This window comes from Rousettus aegyptiacus, unplaced genomic scaffold (genome assembly GCF_014176215.1).
Source record: "Rousettus aegyptiacus isolate mRouAeg1 unplaced genomic scaffold, mRouAeg1.p scaffold_m13_p_2, whole genome shotgun sequence".
Lineage (NCBI taxonomy): Eukaryota > Metazoa > Chordata > Mammalia > Chiroptera > Pteropodidae > Rousettus > Rousettus aegyptiacus.
In genome coordinates, this window is record NW_023416295.1 from 125,225,004 (window position 1) to 125,242,069 (window position 17,066).

A 17,066-nucleotide genomic window follows, 5' to 3' on the forward strand; every position below is an offset into this window, starting at 1 on the left:
CCCTGGCGCCCGCTTGCCCCTGCGCTGGTGCGGTAGGTGCGCTCACCTGGCGCAGGCTTGCGCGCGCGGAAGCTGTGCCCACTTAGGGCTGCGCGCAGTCTGCGAGGCCTTGACAGGTCACCCAGGAAAAGGGGGCTACAGCCTGGGCTGGCCAGCTTCATTCCTTGGTCGAGGGCTTCTTTGCTGCGAAGTCGCCACCTGCCGGTTTTGCCCAGTGTCTAGGAGTAACCGCCAGCCTGAGGCTAACCCAAAAGCATTTCTTTACGAAGTAGGAGAACGCTTACGTAGTTTTAATGTATTATATGTGCTTTTAGAAGGGCCACTCAGCATCATTATAGAGGGTGACTGGGGTACCGCAAAAGCCTAGGCACGAGAGGATGAACTAGAACAGTGGCTGACGGGATGGAAAGGAAGGGGATGTTATCTAGAGGTATAGTTTGATGTCAGTTTGGAAAATTGTGGGATTCGAAGGAAAGGGGAACACAGCATGAATCCCAGGCTTCCCACTAAGGTGAAGACAGACGGTGGCGATGTGAAAAGGAGCAGTTTTGGCGAAAAGATGAGTTCAGTTTGGAACTCATTAGGAGCACCTGAGGACAATTGGACACATGGGCCCCGAGCTCAGCAGAATGGTCTGTACTGAGAATACAGATTTAATTACTGTTGTAGAATCTGTGGGTGTGGATGACATCTCTCAGAGAGAACAAGGAAAGAACCAAGGGCTGAACACTGGTATAGACCAGCTTTTAAGACGCTAGTGGGAGAAGACTGAGGGGGTGGCTGGAGAAGAAGCCAAGATATAGCAGGGTCACAGAAACCAAAGGAGTCTAGTTTCAAGAAGGAAGGAGTGGAGAACTGTCAAATAACGGGAGGTGAAGCAAGACAAGTACAGAGAATTGCCCATTGTATTTGGTAACTAGTGACCTTTGGAAAAGCATTTTCAGCAGAACAAGAGTCAGAACAAGGCTCAGGAATGAGTGAGAGTTTAGGAAGTGGGGATGGAAAGCCTGAGACTTTTTCAGGAAATTTGGTTGTAAGAAAACAAGATGGGGAGTCACTAAAAGGGAAACACAGTAAATGGGGAGAGTTTTAAGGGAGACCCTACAAGGAGAAGAAATTGATTCAGAAGTTAACAAAAAAGATGCATACTGCCCAATTCTCCATTGCTTTTAGTTATTTTATATATAGGGGGTTCTGAGTGTTTCTAGAATGAAGGATCTAGAAGGGACTTGCTTTGGCCTAGAAAAGGGAGATTTAGCACTTGTCGGAAAGGACAAAGGAAAGGATCTATATAGATATATATGAGTGTGTAGGTCTATGTGTAGGGAGATGAAGAATTTCATCCTCAATTGCCTTGATTTTCCCTTTGAAGCAGACAAAGTGTTGCCTAAAAGAGGAAGGTGAGAGGGAGTCTTGAGTGAGGGTTTAGACCAGTTGCTCTGTGGGGTGGGAGAGGAAACAGCAGGGATACACAGAAGGAAGGTTAAGCAGCACGGAAGGTCCAGTTGGGTTTGCAGACTCTTTGTTTTTAATTTTCCAAGCGTTTTGGTTGTGTGGTTTTCTCCATTCATCTCAGCAGCTTTGAAGTAAGAGCAGAAAGGATAGGTAGGGGTATGTTTTAAAATGGGGGTTAGGAGGGTGATTGTGGTAGATGATTTTGGGACAAGAGAATTGAGCTGTTGGCAAGGTCAGGATAGAGAGGCACTGGAAAGGGATGGGATTGATACTGGGACTAAGGTGATGTTCTGGGAAAAAATGAGACCATTTTTTTGTTAAAAAATTACCAACAACCTAGATAAGAGTTCACCAATAGTGGAATGGTTGAATAAGTTATAGGATAACTACATGAAACTATGTATCTATATTTTAATGAGCTATATCTATATATATTGACATAAAAAAATTCCTCAGGATATATTGCCAAGTGGGGAAAAAAAAAAAACCCTGTGTGTAAATAGATAGGAAAACATCTGGAAGAATATATATCACACTGTCAAATGCCATAATATGCAAGGAAAAGAGAATGGAGAGGGAAAAGATTTACAACACTGTAGAGTCGTCATTGAATTTATTTTATTTTAAAGATAATCTATGTACATCAAATAAATACACACTGGGGTTTGTGCAGTTTGGTTTGTCTTCCACGCTAGCATGCAACATTTGGGCAGATGTGAGTGGGCAAGCCAGGTGCCCTCTGTGGTGACCCTGGCTCTCTGAAAGGGATATGGTTGAGTGTTGGGGGAGGGGAGAGGAGGAGGAAGATGTAGAGTGAACCTTCTTGTGAAGGCTTTGTGTGTGTGTGTGTGTTGTTTCTGATTTATGTAAGTGGATTATATTTCCCTTACATCTTGCTAAAAAGAAGGCTGCTTCCTCTGTCACCTCTCTCCTCATCTGCTCCTACACCTTCACATTTTCTTATATTTTTTAAAAGAATCATTTGGTGGCAAGATTACATAAAACCCACTGGATTCTTAAGTGTCCTCCTGGTAAATATTAGCACAGGTCTACATGAATACACATTATCTTCTTCCTCTCTGACTGAGTCTGGAGACAGTGTGGCTCATCCACCCACCCTTGCCCTCTTTGCTATGAATTGTAAGCTTGGGATAAGGAAGTCAGATTGAACCCCTTTCCTGAGAACAGTGGTTTTCAAACTACTCTACAGAACCCTCAGGGTCTCTTAGGACTGTTCAAGAACTCGACGAAGGAAGCATTTTCCATCAAATTAAAAAAAATGCAAACTGCTCAGGTCTGCATCATTTAGTTATTTCTTATATCAGGGTTCTATATAAGATTTGTTTTGAAAAATGTTTGAATATCATTACCTTGGATTTATTCCACATCTCTCTGGTATTTTTTCCCTGCATTTCTCCTTAATTGTTAATAGGGGCCCAACAGGTAAAAGGAAAAGGGACTTCTTTTCTTGAAAGAGTCCTGGGCCAATACAGCCTGCCTGTATTTACCAATTGGCACTCCTTGAGCTTTCTTTCCTGACATAGAAGCTAGGAGATGGTTGTTGCCCTGCGGCTGGGGGATCCTTTTTCTCCATCCTAGCTAAAACTGGATATCTGAGCACCAGACTTTCTTGATTTAGACTTGCTTGTAACCTCCGCTCTCCATCCCTGCAGTTACCTGGAAAATCACCTTAGCACCATGTGGAAGGAAAGGACATCTCAAACCAAAACAGTCCTATCAACTACATGAGTGGTGGGGAGCCTGGGGGAAGGGAGCCCCTAGTTCAAGCCCTTGGGCTCCTCTGCCTCAGGAAAATCTGCCATGCCTTTTCTTTAAAGTGCACTTACAAGATGGGGACATTATAGAAAGAACTATTTTGTGAAAAAAATTTTTTTACTGTATATTGGGGAAAAGGCAGGCTCCAGCTTGAAAGGAAGGCATCTCAAGATAGCTATTTTGCCAGTGAACTGGAAACTCCCAAACCAAAAGGTCAAAATGGGAAGAACATGCAGCCCAAGGAATCTAGCTTATGTGGCAAAAAATGCTTAGGAACTTCCCAGCCTGTTTACCCTTAAACCCAAAGAAGCAATCATTTGACTACCCTTGCATAAAATTACCACCATGGACAGAGGAGCAACCATTTGACAGACTGTTACAAGGGTCTGGCTCCTCGATTTTTCAAAATATTTCAAAGCAACTCTAGGTTCTGGTCATTAGCTGTGGGGTTGAGACTATCAGAAGGAGTTGGAGAAGACAGAGAAGTGGTCCCTTGAGCAAGCCATGTTCTCAGTCATCCAAGGAGGAACAGGAAGAGGGAGGCAAAAGGCAGATTTCGGAGGGCAGAGATGCACATCTGGAATGGTTTGAGAGAGGGGAGTGTATGAAGAAAATCCTTCATATAATTTAGTAGTCCTTCCATTTTACCCTCTACTGTGCTATATGTGAAAGAGGAGGGAGGAAGAGTCTATTTCTGTATCTTATGATGCTAAGACATTCTTCTGCTTAAGGCTTTGTGTGTATGTGTGTGTGCGTGTGCGTGTGTGTGTGTGTGTGTGTTTGTGTGAAGGATCACAGCCCTCTAGCTCCCATTTTTCCTTTTATCTCCATGACTAACACCACGCAGTGTGAGAGACGCATATATGAGAGGAAGAAGAGACATAGGCCTTCCTCCCTATTGCCCCAAATGAGGAGGGGTATACTATGCTTAGAAATTTCTAAATACATAATTAGATACTTAGAGAGTAAAACAGACATAGCAGCAGCTTTTGATAAATAGATACAGAGTACAAAGAGATACAGAGTAAGAGAAGACATCAAACAATACAGTCAAACAAGGATTGGGGAAGGAGTTAGCATCAGAGACCACAGGTTTGCAGCATGCTGAGAGAAGAGGCCTCAGTCCCTTTTAGAAACTGGAGAAGAAAGAGAAAGAGGTTGTGAGGAACCACCTGCAGCCCAGCCACTGAAAAGGAACAGGGTGACATTTGTATATACTTTGGTTTACAGTCCTGTTCTATTAATACCAACAACCAGACACCACCCGCCCAGCCCCTGCTCCTCTACCCCAGATCTTCCTAACTCCTCCTTCCCTATTCCTACTTCTTTGCTTCTCATGCCTTTTTGCTTGTCTGTGCCTGGCCTACTATGTTGGAAAAGCCCTGGAGAGGGCTCAGCTTGGATGCAACCCAGTAAGAAACTGGCCATATTCTCTCATTCTTTGGATCTTCTCCAAAGATCCAAAGTGGACCAAAATAACAGGATCCCAGTGCCTAGTTCTTGGCCCTAAAGCAACCATGGTGAGAGGCCTGGTTGGCACACAAGAACCAGAAAGGTTCCTATGCTATTAGAGGAGAGTATCTAGGGATAGAGGTAGAGAAGGCTTAGAGGTAGGGACACAGCTGTTTTCCATCTCACAGAGAAATATGAGAGAGGAGTGGTGACAATGCACCTGGAGAAACAAAAAGTTAGACTCCGGGCACTTTCTAATGCTTATAGATGACATACAGATATAATGAGTATAGGACACAGGTACAGAAATAAATCAAACATCTCCTTTACTGGAAATGTCTTAGAAAATACCTATCCATCCAAAATTATTTTAGAGTGGAGGCAGAGGGAGGGTTGAGGTGGTCTCCCAAGGTCTCCTAATATCTAAATGCATCCTGTGACCTAAGTGTGGCTCTAGACCCACTTGCCCTTTTTCACTTCTTTTGACATGTGGCAGTGACCCCTAGTGGCAGAAAGGCAATACCGTGGTTACTACTACCGCTGTAGGGAAAGCATAGAGGGGAGGGGAAGACAGTGTCCAGAGGACCTGGGGCAGTGTGACTGTAGTCCCTAGGAGGGAGAAAACAGAAGTTGGGGGACGACTATGTAGTAAAAGGTTTGAGATGATAAAAAAAAAAAAAGTGGGAGAAACAAATAGGCTGAGGGCAAGAAAGGAGGCAACCTGAAGCTGGTCAGAGGAACTGCCCTGAAGCTACCTGAAAGTGCAGGTATGTAGCAGTCCAGTGGGAGATTAGCTGGCCGCAGTCTCTTGGTGGAGAGGGAAAAGCTTGGCCTGGTCCTCAGCCTCATAGCCGCATGGCAGATCACTCCTGGAAGAAGAGACCACCATAATCACAGCATTGTCAGCCCTGTATAAATGAAAGCATTCCTCTCATTCCAGTCTCATAGCATTCCTATAAGATGAGATAATAAAGGGCAGGGACTATTCAGGTTTTACAGGAATACAGAGAAAAGCAAGGCCACAGAGATCGAGCTGACTTGCCCAAGATCACAAAGTTCTCCAAGGTAGGAGAGAAACCAAGGGTATCAGATTATTCCCCCAGCCCCATCACTAGAATACAGAGAAGCCACAGATGGGATTGGAGGAGGGGCCAATATTCTGCAATGAGGCAGGGGGAGTGACTGGATCTCCTGGACAACGCAGTGATGGCAAGACCAATTCTCCATTTCCTTCCCCCCAACCCCTAAGGCCCCAAGGAACCTTTAACTAGGGCATGAGGGAAATTTAATCATTTCTTCCAATCCCACCCAGAGAACCCAGGAGCAGTAAGGACTTGATGTACCTATTGTCATTGATATCTGTAGCATTTCCTGAAGAGATGATCATTGAGAACACAAAATTAGAAGAAAAAAAAGGACTGGGTGTTAGAAACGGTCTTCCTAACCCCTCTCACCCTAATCCCTTAAGAAAGAAAGGTACCTCATAGGAAGGAGCATAGCTACATCTGGGTCTGTGGCACACTATCTACAACTACTCCATACTACATCATTTTATTTGAGAAAAAGCCTTCCTGACCCCTCACGAAGGAGAGTAGGGGAAAGAAAAGTAATGGTGGGGACAGGCATAGTAATAGGAGAAATCTACTTCTAAGAGTCCAAGATCCTAAAGGGATGGGCAGTGTTCAACCTGTAGGTACAGGGTCACTTACTTTTCTTATACTTTTCAACTTGCCCTCGGGATCCCAAAGGCTGGTGACCCATCTTTTTCACTTACCATTGTCCATGTTGGCCTTCTGGTAGGAAGCCAAGGGGCCGCCAGAAGACATGGCCCCACTGCTGGTACAGGAGTTTGCAAAGCTGGATGGAGCAGAGGAGAGAGATGCAGCCTTTGGCACCTACCCTCCATGCATCCACAGTCACCCTCTGGAATGGAGCCATACACCTCCCCCCACCCCCAGAGAACAAAGGACAACAAACATGGTCGTAGGCTGGGAAGGCAGCCGTCTAATCATAGATGTGAAGTTGAGAAAGAGTTAATGAAGCTACTTAGGAAAATAATTCCGTTTCACCCAATAATTGACCCAACCTTACGCCTTATAGGGTACAGAGAGCCTTGGGTCGGGACTCTAGTCCATGCCCATGGTCACTCACTACATATCTGAGGTGGTGCTAGGTGCAGCCTGCAGGTACAGATTCTGGTAGTTCTGGAAGAGGCTGTTGGTATAGCTGATGCACTCAGGGCTTCGGGTGCCATAGGGGTTGGTGGGTGAAGATGCTGGGTAGTGGCCAGGCCGGACGGGTTTGGCTGTGGTAAAGAAAGGAAAATGACCCTGAGGAGGCTATTTGTTACCCTGCAGTTGCCCTGGTCCGCTGAAATCATTTAGCTATAATTCATTTTTATACTTTTTTGGGGGTGATGATGGGGTGAGGTGGAAGGGCGTGTGGAGTAAGAAGCAATGATCTAGTTGCTTGACACGTAGGAATTTGCTGAATTTCCCCAGGTGGTAACTCCACCTTGCCTACTGCCATCCACTCTCCACTCACCAATCTGAGCAGAATGGCCCCTCTTGCCAGAGCTCTTGTACCGAACAGCCTCCTTGATGCGGTCCACCTCCTGCTGGTACCGGCGCTTGTCCTTCATGGCGCCCTCCTTGGCTTCCTTCAGTGCACCCTCCAGGGCCTTAACTCTCTCAGCCGTAGCCCTAAGTCGTTTTTCCAATTTAGGAAGCTCACAACGCAGATCTGCATTGTCACGTACCAGCTGTGGGGTGAGCCCAGGGAAAGAGGTGGAAAGAAAGGCAAGGGACCCAAGAGAGAGCCAGCAGTGGAGTGGGAAATGCAGGTAGGGAGAGAGAATAAAGAAAAATCAAGTCAGAGAAGACAGAGACCATGTTGTTTCCTCAAAAAGCCTCACTCCCTTTACCTAATGTGCTGTTTTAGCCAGTTTTTTGCCTCTCCTTGAGCAAATGGTGGTCAGGCATTAAAAAGTCACATTGTTTTTCTGGGCAGCAAAATGTGCCAACTCCATTGTAGTCCAGAACTCTTGTAACATCACCCTGTCCAAGTCTCTTCCTGACCTAGACACAACTCCCTCAATATCTCACAGCTTATGCCAAACCAACAGCCCCAGGGCAACCATGGGGATGAAGCACCCCTCACCCAGAGATAGCTTTATGGGCATGCACAGGGCGGGGCAGCAAGAGCACAGTAGCAGTTTGGAGGGTGGATATGGCATTGAGTGCAGGTGAAGTACAGTGCAGAGCAGGAGCAGAAGCTGGAATACAGGAGTCCCCACTCACCCCCAACCCCCACACATACACATGACGACGCCCCATAGGAAGGAAAGAAAATGTTTGAAGTTCACAAACATTTGTGCTCATTACCTTCACGGTCCAGGATTTCCTGGGCTGTCCCTCCCCCGTTTAAATTAAGCTACAGTGTGATAGCAACCACCTTGCAGCCAGAAAAGACCTCCTGATCTTTTTAGAGGGTCCCACACATGACTAGGGGCATCACAGATTGTCAAAGGAGCCGGCCTTACAAGATATCAGGGAAATCAGTGTAGCTGGGAACACTGGCATAAAGGGCAGAGCTAGAAACACTTCTGTACCCCTTTAATTTTGGACAATTTACAGATTATAAACAGTGTTTTGCTGTGATAATTCTTTATCTTAATTAGGAATGGGGCTGTAGCCCTGGCTATTTAAGATTCTGTTGATGGAGAAATTTCTACATCTCTCTCATTTTCCTTTCTAGCCTCGTGTCTGCTGCAGTAGGAAATTTTTAGGATCTATCTTATAAGTAAGTAGTTTTGGGTCTTTGGGACTTGGAGCAGGGGCAGAACCTTCAATGAGGCATTGGGGGTAGGGGATAGCCTGTCGTTTCCTGTCTACATATGCCACAACATGGGTGAACCTGGAGGACAGTATGCTAAGTGAAATAAATCAGTCACCAAAGGACAAATACTACATGCTATTCCACTTATGTGAGGTAGTTAGAGTAGTCAAAATTATAGAGACAGAAAGTAGAATGATGAGTGCCAGGGGTTGGGGAGAGGGAGGAATGAGGAGTTAGTGTTTAATGGGTACAGAGTTTCATTTCTATAAAATGAAAAGAGTTCTGAAGATGGATGGTAGAGATGACTGCATAATATTATAAATGTATTTAATACCACAGAATTGTACACTTAAAAATGATTACGGTGGTAAATTTTGTTATGTTACTTTACTACAATAAAAAAAATTGGGGAGTAAAGCAATATAATATGCATTTAGATAGAAGAGGAAAATGAACACACGGAAATGAAAAAGAATGGCAGAACTGATTACAAATGTTTCTTTCACATCTTTCAACTTTTCTATAATGTTCTTACACTGTTTTATATAAGCAAAGTGTTCCCTAAGAGATAGCAGTAAAGCCCTCTGCAGGCCCAAATAAAATAAACTCTGTAGGCTATCACCCAGCCACAGTGTGGGGTTGTTTTCATTATTAAAAAAAGCAAAAAAAAAAAAAAAAAAAAAGAAAAGAAAATATACTGAGTATTTACTATATCTCCTGGGCAGAGCACTGGGAGGAAAAGAAGTTTAAGCTCAAGTTTGGTGAGAATATGAGTCTAAGTGGAATTTCAAGATGGATTTGAAAAGAAGGAAATGAAATATAGGTTAGGGTTTATTTTCTGAATTAGTTAAAAGAGCCTGTTGACAGACTGTTCCATCTGTCTTCAAGGCTCAGCTATTTGGCTGTCTGTACCAAACATTTCCTGTCCAGACTCCTTTGGACTGCCCATTCTACCTCCCCGCCCCATACCTTTGAAACCCAGTCATCCACCTAAGAAACCGCAGCAGCAAGGAGGGGGACAGAGAGGCAGCAACTTAATACACAGGAGTTTTGCATGGCCCCATCAGGGGCCAGTTGGGCCATCTAGAGGACATCACTGAATTTCTCTGCATGCCTGCCCCAGGCCTAAACAGATGGAGTTCTCTCCATGAGAGAAAGCCCAAATTCCCTGGCTTCTTTCCGTCTACTTTCTCTCTCTGGCTAAAGTCTGACTAGTATCCTCGGGTATAGTTACAGCCCCATGCCTCTGAACTCCCTATCACTTTCAACCTCTCCCTCCAACAATGTAGGCCTGGGGATTCCACTTTGAGAGAGGTAGGTTGGAAGCTTTGAGAAGGGAACAAAGAACAAAGAACAGGGTAAAAGTGGAACCAAATATGGTATAAAGAAGGGATTAGTGGGAAAAGTAAGGAAAACATGCAAGTAGATTTCCCTAAATCCAGGGGGCTTCTGAGCATTTGGTATCCCAGGCATCTGGCCTTGAGAGTTCTCTTTACCACTTCCCCCGACTCTTACCTGTTTGTGAACCTTTGTAAGCTGTTCCAGGTTGTTCTCAAGAAAGGAAATCTTCTGCTTTTGGGAGTGAATCCCCCCACTGTCCTCGGGCTCCATTTCTGCACTCTGATTAAAGACAGGGAAAGACATGGTTGTACTGAAGCTGAACAGGCCCCATGCCAGCCAGCCCCACAGACCAGGGGCTAGAAGAACCTGAGAACCAGAGGACAAGATGGGGGCCGGGAAGAGCCCAAGCGAGGGTGACACTCACTTTCTTGACTCGAGTCGTGACGTCTTGAACGAACAGCTTGCGAAGGTTGTGGAGGGTCTGGAGTTCCCGGGCCTGGAAATAATGATAAAAGACTGGGGTAGCCAAATACCAGGTCACTCTTCCCACTTCAAAATTACCTTCAGTCTGTCCAGTCAAGTGAGTGTCACTCATCCTTTAAGAAAAAGTGTGCCCAATTATGCCACAGACTGACTTTGCAGAGAGCAGGAGGAATGAGGTTAGAAAGAAATCAAGAAGAAAAGATAAAGTCCCCACACCCTGTTAACTCACAACTGTCTCCTCCAGACCCTTGAGGTCCTGCTTGGACTGCTCATGTCGCTCGTACAGAAATCTGGAGGAAAGGGAAAACAGAAGAATCTCTCAAGATTCTCCTTCCTCCCTTTCTCCTCCCTCCTCCATTCCTTTTATATTTTTTTTATTACTTATACAAGTTGCCCATCTTCACTGTGCAGAATAGAAAGAAAAAAAAAGCAAGACAAGTTTCATAAAAAGCCCATGATTTTACTACTTACTGATAAAACCACCACTAACAGTCTCATGTCCATCATTCCAGACTCTTTTTTCTATGCATGTACCTCCCATATGCATTTTATGGGATCGTACCACTCACACTTTTTTGTAACCTGAGTTTTACACTTAACGGAACATCACAAACATCTTTCCATGTCAGCTAATATTCAACAGAGGTCATTTCTGAAAGTCTCCTTTTTTTCCCCTTCCTTCCCTACCCATCAAATAATTCTTTTGAGGCATTGCTTCCTATGGTCACCATGTTCACATCTTCACTGCATCCTGCCTCTGCAGGTGTGGCTGAGTGGCAGTTGGAGCCTATGTGGCTGTGGGTCTGCAGGTGGACCCATCACTCACGTCAGCTCCTGGAGTTTGGCGCTCTTTTCACGTTCTTCATTCTTCAGCTTCTCATAGTCAGCCTGAAGCTTCTCTAGCTCTAACTGGAGCTTCTGATTCAGGCTGTGGAGGGCAAGGAGATATTGGAGAGAACGAAAAGATGTGAATGATGGAGAAAAGGAAGACCAGCTCCTCAAGCATTTTCCCTCTTGTACAAGTGAGTCCAGTTAGAACTGATGCTCCTACCTTCAGATATCACAGGCTTAGGCCATGGCTTCCAAGACAAAGTAAGGAACCCTGAACTATCTAATCAGAAAAGCCTCAAGAATTAGGACTTGTCCTTATGCCTTATATGCCCTGGAGCTGGGCTGCAAAATCATGTCATTGTTGGAGGAATGATACATGGAAGTTAAAGAACTGGATCCTCGGCCAAGAGGGATGGATCACCTGAGTAGACGTGGCAAGGTGAGAGGACTGAGTGGAGACCAGAGCCACCCTCAGGAATTCTTACTCTTTGAGTTCATCGATGGTCTTCTGCTTCTCGTTGATCTCATCCCGGAGCCGGGCCAGCTGCCGGTGGTGGGCCTCCCGGTGACTCTCCATCTGTAGCTCCAGGGCCTTCTGCAAACAATGTCATCCCAAGCTCAAAGCCAGCCTCCCCAACACCAGTTCAGTGAGTGCCAGCACAGTTCTGCCAAGCCCTGTTTATCCCCATACCTTCACCACTCACCTTCATTTCGTCTGCATCCTGTGTGTCTGGCTCCTTGTCCTTCAGGGCCACCTCATGCACGGTTTCTGAGAGAAAGAGGGGAAGACAGCATACATTACACCTACTTCTTCCAGGAAGAATTTCACTTTGTGACCAGAGCTCCAGGCAAGACAGGGGACATCTACCCAGAATTGGCCCACGGGGATGTGCTTCTGGATAGGACAGCCCCATATAATGTAGCAGGGACAGAGGACAATGGATTGTGTATAATAAGCTACATGCAAAAGCTTGCTAAGTAGCATGTGAGTTAGTCTCTATGATTTTAGTCTCATGCTTTGGGTGAATGTGCTGTCCAGTGGTTTCTTTTGATGTTTGTCACTTTCCCTCCACGTTCCCACCTCTGGGATCCCAGATCACAGGATGGGTGGATTGGAGATTTAAGAAGGCCTCACCCTGGGCTTGGAGCTTGGCCAATTCATCACTCAGGGAGTCATAGGACTCTTCTAGGTGCCGTTTCTTTAGCTCCATGCTCTGCATGTATTCTGTAAGTGAGCGGATCTTGGCCTCATGCTGGTGAGGGAAGGATTGGTGAGAGGAAGATGGATGGAACAAAGGATACAACTTTGGACAGTGTAGACCTCTGTAAACTCCAGCTCTCCTCTCAGTCCCTCCCCTCCTGCCATGCCTTCCATGAGGATGCGGAGTCCAGGCCATTCCTCTGGAGACCTTTATTTTACACCACATTAGCTCAAAGGCCAATGTCCCCCCGAACCTTTACTTCTGTAGCCCAGACTCTCCCCTGCTACCCCAAGTTCTTCTGTCTTTAACGTCAGTCGACCCTAGGCCTTTGACATAAAAGTAGGTACTAGGAGTTTTATCCCACAACCACAGAGTCACTCTCTTATACCACAGCATGCAAAGGTTTTCAACCTCCAGCACTCACCTGGGAGATGAGGAGCTGGCAAGACGAGAGCTCCCGCCCAGTCACTTCCATCTTGCGATGACATTCAACCTGGAGGTTCTCCAGCTGCCGGCACCGCTTGACCACAGACTTGACCTCTGATTTGATTTTGCTGATGTAGAGTCGGGCCACGGTAAATTCCTCCTCGATGGCCCCACTGATCTCCACTGGCTGTTGGGGGAAAGGGAGAGAAGAGGTGCTCTGTTGCAAAAAACCTTTTATCTCTTCCACTCTGCCTATCCCCACACTCACCCAAACACAGGGACTCAGGTGAGATAGGTATTCTCCAGACAACTTTTAGCAGTTCTCTATCACCTGGCATTTCACATTATATCCCTCTATCTGCCCTTAAAGATCCAATTCTGACAGTGACTCGCTTCCATCTTATAAAGCGATATGTTTTTCTTTTGCGGTCAGACTGTTCCACTTAATCGCCCAGATGGGTCATTGTCACTGCCACAGATCTGCATATATCATTTCTAAATCTGTGCCCCCTTCTCTAAATCCTGCTTTGAGCACATCTCCACTGCTTCTTTATTCATCAGCCTTTAGAAGGTGTATTTTCAGTTGAGTCTGTACAAACCTCTACTTGTTTTCCTGTGTCCAGTTTGAGAGCATGTTTCTTGGATCTTCGACCTGCCTTTCTCAAGGGCCTCAGTTGTCCTGCCTTGCATCTCCCACCAGTGCCCAGAACAAGAACGACCTGAAAGCCTGCTACCTCTTTCTTCTTCACTTACCAGTTTAATCTCCCCGTTGCCCACGATGACACTGAACTCACTCAGGTCCTTCATCAGCCCGTTCAGCACCTCAGCAATTCGTTTTCGCTGGTGTCCACTGACCTCCTGTAGCCGCTGCAACTCAGACTCCAGGGACAGCATGGTGGCCTGGAGATAACCCCTCAGGTCATCCCATCGCCACCTTTCTGCTCCCCTCCCCAGCCTAGGCAGAGGCCTCTCCCTTCATGCATGACCCTGACAGCTGCTATGGCTGCTATGAAGAGAACATAGGCCCTGCAGAAGAGTCTGGAAAAGAGAGGGGTCAAGAGGGCTAAGTATAGTGGGCCAGTGGAGGAAGGTCGCACAACACACTGAATAGCAGTGCAAAGGTACAAAGATTATGCGGCCCTGGAAGGAAGGAGAAGTCCCTTTGGATGTGGAGGGTGTTCTGAGGCCAGAGAGTGCTTAGATCCAGGTGAGCCACTCACCACCTTCTGAGACAGCTCATCCACCAGAAGCTGGTTCTGCTGGCTCTTTTCTTCCACCTCTTGGGACTTCTGGTCGTAGTTCACGGCCAGCTCCTCCAGGGCCTGCAGCACTTCCTTCACTTCATCCTTAGCGGCATCGTTCTCTGACTGCAGGTGGCTCAGCTCTTGCTGGACCTTCTCGTTGTCTCCTCGAGTGGACACCAGCAGCTTCAAGGGAGAGGGGAGGCATGTGGGGGAGTCTGCTGCCACTGACCACTTCTGTGGTCCCTTGGTCTAGGGAAGCTGAGCCCCTGTCCCAGGCATAGCTCTAGGAGAGTGGCCAGGGCCAATATAAGAGTCGAGAGGAAGTGGGCTTTAGGCTTCTTAGAAATAGGGCATCAGAGATATAGAGAACAAACTGATAATTGCCAAATGGGAGGGGGGTTGGGGGCTGAGTGAAAAAAGTGAAGGGATTAAGAAGTATGAATTTGCAGTTACAAAACAGTCACAGGATGTAAAGTACCTCATAGAGCCTATAGTCAATAATAGAGTAATAACTATGTATGATACCAAGGGGTACTAGATTTATGTAAGATTTATGTAGATTTATGTACTAGACATTTGTAAGTTAAACAAATGTCTAACCATTATGCTGTACATCTGAAACTACTATAATATTGAATGTCAACTGTCACTGAAAAAAAATTTAATTTACTCAAGCTTGGCTATACATATTTACACACATACATACATAAATAGGGCAACAGAATGAAGAATCACCTAGACACCAAAATCTGTGCTTTAAGCAAAGCCCCAATGAAGTCCCCAGACTTCTGTAGTTTTGGAGGTGACTAATCTTAGCTGAATGCTCCTTCTTCCATCTGACTATAAAAAGATCTTTATTTTTATGCCTTCCAGAGATGAACACCTCTCTCCTCTCATGTCTTGCCCTCCTCCCCATTACCTCTTCCTGGTCCAGCATTTGCTGCTTGAGCTTCTCTATGAGCTGGCTCTGCTGGTTGATCTCATCATCCTGTTGGAGGCAAGAGGGAAAGATGGAGTGAAAGGAAGCTAATCTTTCCAGTTTAGCCTTATGGGATTGAGGGAGCAGTAAGATCCTGATAAAATCCAGATACTATGGGCTTTGAATTAAAACCCACATATCCTAAAAGAACATCTTCAGCTTCTTTCCTCAACTCCTACCCTCACTTTTAAATTCCTTTCTCCCTGGAAGTTGGTATAACCTTGACAATACACAGAAAAAGCCTTAAAATGTTCATGTCCTGGTCTACAGCCATGCCACCCTGAACAAGCCGATCCTGTCTGATCTCGGAAGCTAAGCAGGGATGGGCCTGGTTAGTACTTGGATGGGATACCACCTAGGAAGACCAGGTGCTATAGGCATAAAAAATGAAAAATAAGCTGACAAGGTCCTTGTAATGTGTGAGGTCGACCAAAGGTTGGCCCACCTAAAAGAAGAATAAAAATAAATTTTAAAAAAATGTTCATATCCTTAACCCAGACATCCTACTCTAGTACTCCATTCTAACCAAATCATTCAAAAGCTAAGTCTTATGTACAAGAGGGAAAGTTAGTCATTTCATAATAATTTATAAAAGCAAAACAAAATAAAAAACTAGAAACCCTATAATAAGTGAATGGTCAAATACATTCTGATTAATGGACTGTTAAGCAGTCATTTAAAAATACTTTTATGAAGAATTGTTAAAAGTAAGAAATTGCTCATTATATAATACTGAATGAAAAAAATTGAATGCAAAGTTACATATACAGTATATCTCAAGTGCATAGTATATGTACAGAGAAAAGCAAAATGCTAATAGTGTTATTTCTGAATGGTGGAATGATGGATGATTTTCATTTCCTTCTATGTATTTTTATTTATCTTCCACATTTTCAATAATGGGCATTTATCCATTTTAAAATCATAAAAGGGCCACATAAGCTAATTTTTAAATCCCTCACTTCTCCTCCCACTGGACTCACCTGTGCCCTCCCTGACTGTCCTCACCTTGTCATCAAGTTGCTTGTAGAGGCGGCGGATTTCCTCCTCATATTTCTGCCGCTCCTCGGGCGCAATGCGCACCACGATGGAGGAGTTGTCATTCATTGGTGTCTCCTCGCAGAGCTCAGCTCCGAAGGCTGCATCTTCCCCGGCCAGGCGCTCTGTCTCAGGCACATTCTCTCCTGGAGAAGGAGCAGAACAAGGTGAGGGATGGGAGAAGGGAAAGCTGCATTCAACAGTCCTTTCTCCCTCACATCGCAACACCAGGACTTCCAAGACTCCATCTCTCTTGCCAAGTGGCTCTTTTCGGGGGTAGGAGGGAAAGGTAGTAAGGCCCTTGCCCCTTCCCTTATGGCCGCTCTACTGCACCCCTCCAGAAATACAGCCCTTAAGCACGACTCCAGACAGGACCCTCTCTGCCTTCCTAAGCCCCCTCCTCCTCCCACTGTCTCCTGTGCCTGCAGGTCCCCTCTCTAACCATTGCGCCAACGGCTCAGCTCAGCCTCCAGCTTTGCAATTGTTTCCTTCTGAGCCTTTGTCTTTTCCTTCTCCTTCTCATATTTCTTCTTCCACTGCTCAGCAGTCAACTCTAGATTCACTGAGGCAGTGTTCTTAATAGTCTTTGCCCTGGGTGAGGAGAAGGGAACAAAGAGACAAGACCTCTACTAAGGCTCACGTGATGCTGAGGGGAGAGAGCAGCAGGGGCTGGGCAGGGAGCTAGGGACCCCGCCACTGACCGCTGCCCAAACATCAGGGTAGACTTGGTCTCCGCATCGTTGTAGCTGGATGGTGAGCAGCAGATGAACATAGTTGTCCGGCAGTTTCCTCCCAGGGAGTCCTGGAGAATCCGTGTCATTTTGCTATCACGATATGGAACGTAGCTTTTCTGGAGTAGGAAGAAGATGTGAATCAGAAAAATAAATTTAAGAGGAGAATCAGAAAGGACAGTGGTGCTGAATAGAGATTGGGCCATCCATGAATAGGGGCATGGTAAAATGGAGAAGGTGGAGTGGGGTGGAACTTGAGGGGTGAGGGGAC

General features: G+C 45.7%; 1 protein-coding gene and 1 pseudogene across 2 annotated transcripts in view; one reads left to right on the top strand and one right to left on the bottom strand.

Annotated features, from left to right (window-relative positions):
* Positions 1–2,051: 2,051 nt before the first annotated feature.
* Positions 2,052–17,066, bottom strand: part of KIF5A (kinesin family member 5A) — a 28,135-nt gene continuing 13,120 nt past the window's right edge. Inside the window, exons 10-30 of one of the 2 annotated variants that reach the window (XM_016127746.2) lie at positions 16,766–16,914; positions 16,507–16,655; positions 16,035–16,210; positions 14,967–15,035; positions 14,024–14,230; positions 13,557–13,703; positions 12,802–12,990; positions 12,311–12,428; positions 11,880–11,944; positions 11,661–11,770; positions 11,171–11,272; positions 10,574–10,634; positions 10,286–10,357; positions 10,036–10,140; positions 9,490–9,510; positions 7,228–7,444; positions 6,835–6,988; positions 6,458–6,540; positions 6,027–6,054; positions 5,439–5,552; positions 2,052–4,367 (exon numbers count right to left, since the gene is read on the bottom strand). In XM_016127746.2, the coding sequence (XP_015983232.2) occupies positions 5,474–5,552; positions 6,027–6,054; positions 6,458–6,540; positions 6,835–6,988; positions 7,228–7,444; positions 9,490–9,510; positions 10,036–10,140; positions 10,286–10,357; positions 10,574–10,634; positions 11,171–11,272; positions 11,661–11,770; positions 11,880–11,944; positions 12,311–12,428; positions 12,802–12,990; positions 13,557–13,703; positions 14,024–14,230; positions 14,967–15,035; positions 16,035–16,210; positions 16,507–16,655; positions 16,766–16,914 (2,301 nt within the window). In that variant the 3' untranslated portion in view covers positions 2,052–4,367; positions 5,439–5,473. The remainder of the gene's footprint in view (positions 4,368–5,438; positions 5,553–6,026; positions 6,055–6,457; positions 6,541–6,834; positions 6,989–7,227; positions 7,445–9,489; positions 9,511–10,035; positions 10,141–10,285; positions 10,358–10,573; positions 10,635–11,170; positions 11,273–11,660; positions 11,771–11,879; positions 11,945–12,310; positions 12,429–12,801; positions 12,991–13,556; positions 13,704–14,023; positions 14,231–14,966; positions 15,036–16,034; positions 16,211–16,506; positions 16,656–16,765; positions 16,915–17,066) is intronic. The other variant, XM_016127744.2, reaches the window with a different exon arrangement.
* On the top strand, positions 15,289–15,406 carry LOC118614532 (annotated as a pseudogene).